An 11419-nucleotide genomic window follows, 5' to 3' on the forward strand; every position below is an offset into this window, starting at 1 on the left:
GGGTCACCGTCCCACCAACTCTCCTCGCCCCTGTGTCTTTTGCCACTCACCATAAAAAGGAAATATTTTTAATCCTCATACCGGTCAATTTGATTCGTCCACGTGGCAGATTATTACAGGGCAACTATAGTTGGCGCGGTAGGTGAGTGACAGTACTCGAGTCTTTTGCGCATTGCGTCTTATCGATTCTATTATTATTATTATTAATATTTTTTTATCAGTTTATTCTTTGGCTTCTTAAACAACTTCTTCGCACATCACCAACTTGGGCCAGAGCATCTCCAAATTCTTTTTCTCTCTCGGAGCCTGGTCAGTTACTGGTCTATCTCTGCTAACGTACGCCTCCATCTTTTTTTTTCGGGTAATTTTCTTTTTGATATTAACATGCGCCTCCTTAATAGATATTAACGGTTATTATGTTCTTAAAAAAATATAATTACGTATTAATATTCTGGCTTAATTTCCGTTCGCTTTGGTAAAAAAAATACAAAATTTAGTTGGTTAAATTAATAAACGACAACAAAAGCGGCGAAGAAAAATAGAATTGAATTGACTTTAATTTATGTCGTTTAGGATTTTGATTGTCGTTTTCGGTACAGCTGGAATCAACGGAAGCAAGGAAGAAGAAGAAGAAGATGGAAAAGCTTGTAATCGAGGTGAAGGAGTGGACGATGGTGAAACCGGCGACGGAGACGCCTCAGAGGATTCTATGGAACTCGAATTTGGACCTGGTGATTCCGAGCATTCATACGCCGAGCGTTTACTTTTACAGACCCACCGGCGCCGCCAATTTCTTTGACGCTGGTGTCATGAAACAAACCCTAAGCAAGGCTCTCGTCCCTTTCTATCCCATGGCTGGTCGATTGCGCCGCGACGATGATGGCCGTATCGAGATTGATTGTAATGCCGATGGTGTCCTATTCGTCGAGGCCGAGTCCAACTTCGTCATCGACGATTTTGGTGATTTCGCTCCCACGCCGGAGCTCCGGAAGCTCATTCCTCCCGTTGATTACTCCGGTGGCATTGCTTCATATCCTCTATTGGTGTTACAGGTATGCATGAATATGCTCTGTTTTGCTTATTTATTTAATTTGACTTTTTCTTAAGAAATTGATTGAGATCATGCATCCATTGATGATGACTGTATTAATTGTTTTTCTTTTAATTATGATATATCATTGAAAATATTATGGATTGGTTTGATTCGTGATATTATTGGAAATGACCCTATGAAATAAAAATTAGCACTTTAGTGATGTTTGTTGGAAAGAAGATATAAATAAAGTATTATTTATGATTGTGTATAGATATCTATTATGATTGAGTTCATTTGAAGTTATTGTGTTTGTTTTTGAAGAAAGGCTTTTTGAAATGGGACTCTTAAACTTTCTAACCAACCTTTTAATGTAAATAAAATATATTAAAAGTCAATTACTATAGACAAATTGAGTTAATTATACAGTAATTTTTTTTAATAAATAACTATTTAAGTTATTTGGTCCTCTGGTGAAATATATATCTGATAGACGCTGCCATGTCCTGTGTGGGCCACACTATCTTGGCTTTATATTCATTGTTTGATATAGTTTAGGTTAATTGAATGCTAATAAAGCCAAATTTCAAGTGATGTTCTTATGTCAATTACATGTCTTTGTTTAACTTAACTAAGTTGAAGCTTTCAAAACAAAATGATTTAAGGATTGTAAATTGTAATATCTGCAGGTTACGTACTTTAGATGTGGGGGTGTATCACTTGGTGTTGGTATGCAACACCATGCTGCAGATGGTTTTTCTGGTCTGCACTTTGTAAATACTTGGTCTGATATGGCTCGTGGTCTTGACCTTACCATTCCACCGTTTATAGATAGGACACTACTTCGTGCCCGTGATCCACCTAAAGCTACATTTGATCATATTGAATACAAACCCCCACCAGCCATGAAAAGCAAAAACCCAGGTCCAGAAATCACCACTCATGCAGTTGGTATGTACAAGTTGACCAAGGAACAAGTAGCCATGTTGAAAGGCAAGTGCAAGGAAGATGGGAACACAGTCAACTACAGCTCATACGAGATGTTATCAGGTCATGTTTGGAGATGCGTTTGCAAGGCTCGCGGACTACCTGCCGATCAAGATACCAAATTGTACATTGCTACTGATGGTAGGTCTAGGCTGCAACCACCACTCCCACCTGGCTACTTTGGCAATGTAATTTTCACATCCACACCACTTGCTGTGGCTGGTGATCTTATGTCAAAGCCCACTTGGTATGCTGCAAGCCGAATTCACAACGCCTTGGTAAGGATGGACAATGAGTATTTAAGGTCCGCGCTTGACTACTTAGAAGTTCAGCCTAATCTGGCAGCCCTTGTCCGGGGAGCTCATACTTTTAAGTGCCCAAATCTTGGAATAACTAGCTGGGTTAGATTGCCCATTCATGATGCTGATTTTGGCTGGGGTCGACCAATTTTCATGGGACCAGGTGGGATTTTTTGCGAGGGCTTAGCATTTACGTTACCTAGCCCAATTAACGATGGAAGCTTGTCAGTTGCAATTGGTCTTCAACCTGAACACTTGAAAGCATTTGAGAAGTTGTTATACGAGATATGATGGACTGTTTTCTGGTTTGCCTTAAATGGTTACAAGGTAGATTGTCTCGATCATTTTTTTCTTTCCCTTCTTCTCTACACTGTTTTTTATGTGAATGAGACTCTTCGTCATATGATAATTTTCCCGAACTAAAGTGGGGTTGGCTGAATGTTGTATACCTATAAACTACAGACTATTGTGTTACAAATTTTTACTTTACAATGGTGATAATACATTCAACACAGACTACAAGTTGGATCTGATTTTGAAATTAATTTCATGTTCAATGGCATTACTGTGTTTATTTTCAGGATTAACTACTCTACTCATGTTAATACTTGCGTTATGATTCTTTGGCTTTGTTTTAAGGAGGATTAAGAGCTAGTTGTTGTGATCATCTCGATCAGTGTCGCTAGTGACAGCCTCTGCTTTTTGGTCTTAAAATATGTTTAGCACTGAATAATTCACCTACTACTCTTTACAAGATAGGAGCTAAGCTATACCCATTACATATATTTAGTGTGTGAATTTTCAATCAATTAATCATCTCCAATAAAGGCTCTTATGATTTATCAATAGAATGGGGGTGAAGTTACTGTCAAATCTTTTTAGGCTGACGTTACTGTCACTGTCGTTTTGATAAAATGTATTTGTTTAAAGGGAACAAAAAAGAGGGATGGGAGACCTCACACCTCTACGAAAATGAAGCAAATTTTATCAGTACTCACCTAATTTTGAGAAGTATTTTCTCAAATTTCAATATCTCATTTTATTAGACAATACATCAGAAAAATGGTACGCGTGTAGATGACATAATTACACTCCCACGCCATGTTTGGTAGAGTAGGAAGAAAATAATAGAATAAAGAAATAGTGTAAGAAAGGAAATCTTTTTTCTCCCATACTTGATTAGGAAAATAGAAGGAAACAAATCACTTTGTTTGTATTGTGGAGGAAAGAAAATAATCTGATAATAAAAATACTATATTTTTTTAGTAAGCTTAATTTTGTAGATTTAAAAAATAATATTTTTTTAGGGCAAAATGTTTTTTTGCCCAAACTATAGCATTGGTGGACATTTGTTTCCAAATTTTTTTGGCTTAACAAAAATAACCTCGAACTATAGCATTTATAGACTTTTGTCCATTATGCTAAAATAGTAATAGTTTAATGACATGATAGTTAAAAAAAAATATTTTTTATTAATTAATTAATTGTAAATTAGAAAAATAAATAAAAATCATTTTAAAAATTAATAACAACTTATTTTAAAATTTGTTAAATTATATATAATCCAATAAATAAAAAATCAATAAACAAAAATAATTTTTAATCCAAATATAATTTTAAAAAAACTAAACTCAATATTTCTAAACTAAATTATACTTTGAACTAAACTAAATTAAAATCTTTATTTTTCGCTTGAATGTTTTCTAAATGTGTTTAATTATCTATATTTGAAATATAGATTTGGTTGAGTTTTTAATTAAATTTAGTTTAGAAATAGGCGCTGTTGGGTAACACTTAAAAAATAGTTTTTTTATTTAATTAATTAAAAAATTGACAATTAAACATAAAATAGTGTTTGGTAACTCTATTTTTATTTATTATTTATAAATTTTTTTAATTAAAATTTGAAAATAGAATTTTTTCACTTTCAAATTTTTTTAAACTGTTTTCGACTTTTTGTTTATTTTTTCTTCTCTTCTTCAAATCAACACCTCATTTTATAGTTAAAGAAAAAATAAAAATAAAAGTTATCAAACACATTTATTATTTTTAAAAACAAAAATAGTTACCAAACATATTTTTATTTTTTAAAAATAAAGAAACAAAAATAAAAATAAAATTTTCATTTTTGTGTTTAAAAAATTCAAAAACAAGATTTTTACCAAACACAACCATAGGTTTTACTTTTAAAAAAAAATTATATTTGGATTAAAAAAAATTATGTTTATGGATTTTTTATTTATTGTATTTTATATAGTTTAATAAATTTAAAACAAGTTATTGTTAATTTTTTATTTTTCAAAATGATTTTTATTTATTTTTTCCAATTTAAAATCAATTAATTAATAAAAAATAATTTTTTAATATTTTTAACTACCACGTCATTACACTGTTACAATTTTGGACAAAAGTGGCAAAATTCTACAAGTGCTATAGTTCGGGGGTATTTTTGCCATGCAAAAAAATTCAGGAGGCAAAAATCTACAAGTGTTATAGTTCAGGGAGAAAAAATGCATTTCGTCATTTTTTTTAGGGGAACTTCATAGATTGACCCTTTTTAACCCTATATTTATAACCCTAACCCCTAATTGATGTTTCCCACATCAATGACCTTATAGACACTTAAAAATACATTAATACCCTTCAATAGATATTAAGTTGTTATCTCTTTTGTTTGTCTTGCACATACCTAGCAGTCACGAAAATGATCTACTCTCACAAAAAATAGCAAACACATATTCTCTCTCAAATCATCATATCGCAAAGATCATCACCATTTTTTCGCACCAAGATTTGGAAAGTGACGTTATCTCCCACATCTCTTTTCTTCTCACCCAAGTTGAAGAAGATTAAAGAAAATCATCTCCCAAACTTGAAGAAGATTGAACATTTGATTTGATAATGAGTAAGTATTTTTTTATTTATAGGTTATGGGTGTCTTGTGTAATAGTTTAAATGGAATTTTCGAACTACTCTACACTAAAAAATCTGTGAAAAGAAATAAGTTTATGTTGAGATGACGAATTTTCGATTGATTTCCGCGATTTAGGTCAATGCGTTCATACATTGTTCAAACGAGTTCACAAATTATTCACACTTGGTTCACACATGATTCGTACTTGGTTCACACATACTTCACACATGATTCACACTTGGTTCACACATAATTCACATATGGTTTACACATTGTTCTCACATGCATGCTTCACACTTGGTTCACACACGATTCACACTTGATTGACACACGGTTCATTGATTTCCGCGATTTAGGTCATTGCGTCGTTCACACATTATTCAAATGAGTTCACACATTATTCACACTTGGTTCACATATGATTCATACTTGGTTCACACTTGGTTCACACATACTTCACACATGATTCACACTTGGTTCACACATAATTCACATATGGTTCACACATTGTTCACACATGTATGCTTCACACACGGTTCGTACTTGGTTCACACACGTTTCACACTTGGTTCACACATGCTTGCTTCACACGTTATTTCTTATTTCTTTTGGCTTGTTTTACCTAATAATGGGTTCCTAACATTTTGTCATATGTTATACAGGTCAAACACATATAAATATTGTGGTGTTATATGATGGATCGTGGGAACAAGTTTTGAACGAATGTTGGTAATTTAGTGCGAAACAAAGCAAGGGTATGAAGGTGCCAAAGACTATCACTTACAATAGTCTTGTTGATCAATTGTATACTTTAATCAGAGTTGACAAGTTTTGTATTGATATTGACTTAAATGAAATCTATCATTTTGGAAGTAAAGGTATCCCTCCATCTTTGATTGGTAATGATGATGATGTTACTTTTTTTCTTGATGAGATATGAACATCTATCAATCATCAGACACCCCTATGTGTGACTACTATAGAGAAGAGAAGTAACAATCCTTTTGGTTACTAAGCACCCATCGAAGGTAGCTATCTACAACAGAGCCGTGAAACAATCAATCTTCCCACCACCACCGAAGGCTCCTAGCTGCGTCGTTCAGTGGCGACGTTGGCATCTCCACTACGCCGAGGCAGGTCCATGAACCCCATCACCACCGTTGAAGCGCTGACGACTCACAACAAATCCATCTCCTATCGCCGATGTCGTCTCTGCCCAAACCATCGAAGTGCTAACGAATCCTAGCGGCTCCATCTCCTACGCCGACGTCGTCACCGCCCAACAACACTGAAGGCTCACTGCATAGCCTAGCGTCGACTGGGAAGCTTGGTGTGTAATCAAATACTTTAGCCTCTCGTTTTTATGTTTACAGAATATATAATAAATATTAATCTATTAATAATATAAATATATATGCCCAAATAGTTTAACTCGTTTTTATGTTTACGGAATATATATATATAGTCGAAATAGCTTTACTGTTTTTATGTTTACAGAATATATATACATATTAATCTATTAATAATATATGCCCAAATAATGAAAAATATGAATTAGTGCGAATTTATTTCAATGTGCTAGCTTTACATATATGCTAAATCTTTTATTGTTCATTTTGACTTTGTATTTGAGATTTGATGGTTGTGGTCCGAAATTTGTTAGAAGAAGTTTGTTTAAGTTTGAGCCATTTTGGTGTGAAAAACGAGTGAATTTAGTGTGAACTTGATGTGAACCATGAGTGAATATAGTTTGACCCAAATGTGAATGTGGTATGACCAATTAATGTGTAAATTTAGTGTGAATCATGGCAAAATTTGGTGTGAACCATGTGTGAGCCGTTGATATTTTATTTGAGTTTGTGATTTATAAGTATTGTTTGTACCTTATTAATTTATTATTTTGTTGCAGGATCTTGTGAAGGCCACACTCAATCCAAGACCCAAAGAGAAAGAATTTCATGACTATTATTCAAAGACTGAATGAATTACTCACGGGTCGTTTTATTAGCTTTGTAGACAATGATGTGAAATTGAAGTTTTAAAGGGAAGAACGTGAGGAACCTCCCACGGAGCCCGATGTAGTAGATGGGCATCATCACGAGCAAGACTAGAAAGAGAAACCAACTCCAATTAACACTCACCATGAGAAGTTATTGGTTGATGTTGACAACAACATGGATGTCTTTAGAGAAAAAACTTGTTTAGATTTATTTTACCACAACTTACAAACATAGTTATCTTTTATTTAGATATTTGTATCTTATTTTTGAATGTATGAAGAAAACTATGTCAACTTCATCTCATTAAATGAAATTGAATGACTTCGTCAATTTCATCTTATTAATGGAAGAAAACTTTGTCACTTTTATCTTATTAATCTGTGTGAACCAAGTGTAAATTATGTGTGAATTAAGTATGAATTACGTGCAGGGTTAGACTTCGTGTGAATTAAGTGTGAATTATGTGTGAATGTGAACTAGTGTTTGAACCATGTGTGAACCAGGTGTGAATTATGTGTGAATTAAGTGTGAATTAGGTTTGAATTATGTGGTGAATTAGGTGTGAACTAGGTATGTGAATCAATTGTGAATTAGATGTGAACCAGGGGTGAACTTGGAGTGAAACAAGTGTGAATTAGCTGTGAATCATGTGTGATCTAGGTGTGTGAATCAACTGTGAAGTAGGTGTGAACCAAGGGTGAACGTGGTGTGAAATAGGTGTGAATATGTGGATCAACTGTGAATTAGGTGTGAACTAGGGGTGAACTTGGTGTGAATTAGTTGTGAACTAGGTGTGAATTAGGTGTGGACCAATGGTTAATTAGATGTGAACCAGATGTGAATTAGGTGTGAACTAGGGGTGAACCAAGTGTGAACTTAGTGTGAAACACATGTGATGTAGATGTGAATCAGGGGTGAACTACGTGTGAACCATGGTCCTAATTTATGGTGATCAATGTGTAAACCATGTGTGAACGGCGTGTGAACCATGTGTGAACGACATGTAAACTATGTGTGAACACAGTACCCTAAATCGCAAAATCAATCAAAAATTTGTCATCTCAACATAAAATTCTTTATTTTCACATATTTTTCAGCACAGAATAGTTCGAAAAATTCATATAAACCATTACATAAGAAACTCATAACCTGCAAAATAAAAAGAGATGCTCATTATCAAATCAAAAGTTTCAATCTTCTTCAACTTTGGGTGATGTTCTCTTTTTAATCTTCTGTCTTCTTCAACTTTGGTGAGAAGACACACTATTACAATCTGGACATCAGTCATCGGCCATGAGATGTCGGTTCTGCTTAAACTGACTTATCACATGTTCATAAGTCGGTTTACACAGAACCGACTTATCATGTATAACAAAGGTAAGCATGGGATGTCAGTTACACAGAAACCGACCTAGCATGTTGACATGGTAGGTCGGTTCACATTGAACCGACCTCCCATGCTTGAAGATGTCATAGTAAGTCGGTTCTTGCAAAACTGACCTGCCATGTTAATCATGGGAGGTCAGTTCTGTGTGGACCGACTTACTATGTCCTACATTTCTAAAATGGTATGTCAGTACTATATGAACTGACTTATCATGTCATATTTTTATTTATTTTAAATTATTTGAATTTTTAAATACAATAATTTATTTAGTAGTGTATGAAATAAATGTAAAAATTTTATATTTGTCAATCTACATTATAATGTTTTGAAATATAAATAGATGAATCAAATTAATCAATTATTTATAATATAAAAAAATAATTATATTTTATAATGAAAAATATTTTAATTGAATAGTATTTATAATTTAAAATAAAAAAAACTTTATAAATATTTTAATGTATTTAATTAATATTTTTTTAAATGACATGGAAGGTCGGTTGTGTAGGAACTAACTTTTCATGTGACATGGCAAGTCGGTTCTATGGACTGACCTATCATGTCATTATAAAAATATATTGTTAAAGATAGTCTAATTTGCTTGATTAATTGCCAAATCCGGGTCAGATGTGGTTGTTGTCATATCATAAGGGGTAAGTTTTTTACTTTTAGTATTTTGTTAGTGAATATATATAATATTAATAATGAAATATTTTTGTGTTTTTGTTAGAAAGCATTAGATGCTTATAATAATTGATTTTGATCACCAATTGTGTTGTTTCCTGGATTCTCTTCACAATTTTCTACCAGTTGAAATCAAATCTCTCATTTCTCGGTAAAAATCTAACCAATTAACTGCATACTCTTTAATTCATTTAAAATTAACAACATCTAAATGTTTATGTTATTATTATTTAGTGTCTTTCAACATTTACGCACAAATAATGCAAAAACTAAGGAAGTTGCGTGGAGAACAGTTAAGTGTCCTCGTCAACCATTACAATCATTACAATGTGGGTTCTATGTTATGAGGATGATAAAGGACTTTGTGACAAATGAGTTTTCAATGCGATGGCTAACTAGTAATGTAAGTGAAAATATTCATTATTAAAGTTCTAGTTTTACCTTAAGATTAAGTATATTAATTCAACTCATGCAATGAATTTTGTTTTAGTGTGGCGGGAAGAACTATTACACAAAGGATGAGATCAATGAAGTACGTGAAGAATGGGCACAATGCGTCATGGATTTGATGAGTATTATATAGGTCCACTCACTTTTGTTAACTTAGACATTTAATGAGATATACTTACAATGTTAACTTAGACTTTCTTGAAGATATACACACTTTTGTTGCCTAACTATAGTTTACAATGCTTATGTGAGTCATTTTGTAATTAAGTTAAGACTCGTTATTTTAGATACTTAGTTCAAATTCTAGTATTTTATATTATTGTGATATATGTTTTGTTTTGTTCAGTTTGTTTGTATAAAAAAACATGATTTGTTTTGGGCATAATACACTTTTTAATAGAAAAAAAACACCATAAGTCGGTTCTACTAAAACTGACAATAGATGTCTACACCATAAGTCGGCTGTGAACCGACATATCATGTTTTACACCAGAGGTCGGTGTACAACCGACCTACCATGTCTTACACTAGAAGTCGGTTTGCAACCGACGTACCATGTCTTACACCAGATGTCGGTTTTCCATCGACGTACCATGTCTTACACCAAATGTCGGTTTGGCGCCAACTGGCCTACCATGTTTTTACATCATAAGTCACTGCATGGGAAGTCAGTTCCCAACCGACTTATGAACATTCAGATGTCAGTTTTTAACCGACTTATCATGTAATTTTTGTAGTAGTGACAATGGATGTGGTAGATAACGACACTTTCCAAATCTTGATGAGAAGAAAAATGGTGATGAGAGTAGATCCTTGAGATTGGATGATTTAAGAGAGAAGATGTCTTTGCTATTTTTGGTGAGAGTAGACCCTCTTGGTGGTTGCTGGGTACGTGCAAGACAAACAAAATAGAGAAAAACCTAATATTCATTGAGGGGTATTAATGTCTTTTTAAGTGCCTATATGGTCATTAATGTGAGAGTTACCTTTTTTTTTATTCATTTCGAGGGAAGTCATTGCTTGGGCCTCCAAAATTTTCCCTTTCTTCCTTCTTTCTCATTTTCTTACTTACTGCAAACAACTTATTTTTTCCTCTATATCATTTTCTCTTCTAATTTTTCTTTTCTGTCCCTATTCTCCTCTACCACACATGTTAATAACATGTCTCAATATTTGATTTGTGTCCAATATTTTATATTTAAATAATATTATAAATTATGAATAAAATATATAAGAAAGTTCTTAGTATTTTTCTGCACATACACACAAATATATTATAGTAAGACAAATTGCAAAAAAAAAAAAAAAAAAATCCTCACAAACATGAACAATTTCTCTCATAGCATATTTTACAAGTTCAAAATCCATGAATATCATTAAAGAAACAAACTCATTCTCATACACAAAAATGTCAAAGACTCAAAAGATGGCACAAATTAAGCACCAAACTTCTACAGCAATACATACACACAAAAACACAAACAACATATTTAGATATATATATATATATATATATTTAAATTACTCTTATTTCCATTATTTCATGTTTACAGACATAACTGATCAGAGTACGATGAAAGTGAAGCTTCCAAGCTGAAAAAAGTGAGTATGATCATAAGGAGTGCCATTGATAAAAGATGCATACTTCTTAGTGAAGCTGAATTT

The 11419-nt window shown here is 32.9% G+C and overlaps 1 protein-coding gene across 3 annotated transcripts; it reads left to right on the forward strand.

The window, feature by feature from the left end:
* Positions 1–209: 209 nt before the first annotated feature.
* LOC133796488 (shikimate O-hydroxycinnamoyltransferase-like) lies at positions 210–2881 on the forward strand. Of its 3 annotated transcripts, none has more exons than XM_062234019.1 (3): positions 210–361; positions 600–1052; positions 1723–2881. In XM_062234019.1, the coding sequence occupies exons 2-3, from the start codon at positions 636–638 to the stop codon at positions 2608–2610; spliced, it is 1305 nt and encodes a 434-aa protein (XP_062090003.1). In that variant the 5' UTR covers positions 210–361; positions 600–635; the 3' UTR covers positions 2611–2881. The 3 variants fall into 3 exon arrangements, with proteins under 3 accessions (XP_062090003.1, XP_062090004.1, XP_062090005.1); XM_062234020.1 differs by having other exon boundaries at positions 235–361; positions 574–1052; XM_062234021.1 differs by having other exon boundaries at positions 237–336.
* The last annotated feature ends 8538 nt before the right edge of the window (positions 2882–11419 follow it).

The sequence above is a fragment of the Humulus lupulus genome, chromosome 8 (genome assembly GCF_963169125.1).
Source record: "Humulus lupulus chromosome 8, drHumLupu1.1, whole genome shotgun sequence".
In the NCBI taxonomy this organism is placed as follows: Eukaryota; Viridiplantae; Streptophyta; class Magnoliopsida; order Rosales; family Cannabaceae; genus Humulus; species Humulus lupulus.

Coding starts and splice junctions, on each gene's coding strand:
- LOC133796488 (XM_062234019.1), top strand. CDS start 636: ATGGAAAAGCTTGTAATCGAGGTGAAGGAGTGGACGATGGTGAAACCG. Junction 1,053..1,722: donor ATCCTCTATTGGTGTTACAG/GTATGCATGAAT, acceptor TAATATCTGCAG/GTTACGTACTTTAGATGTGG.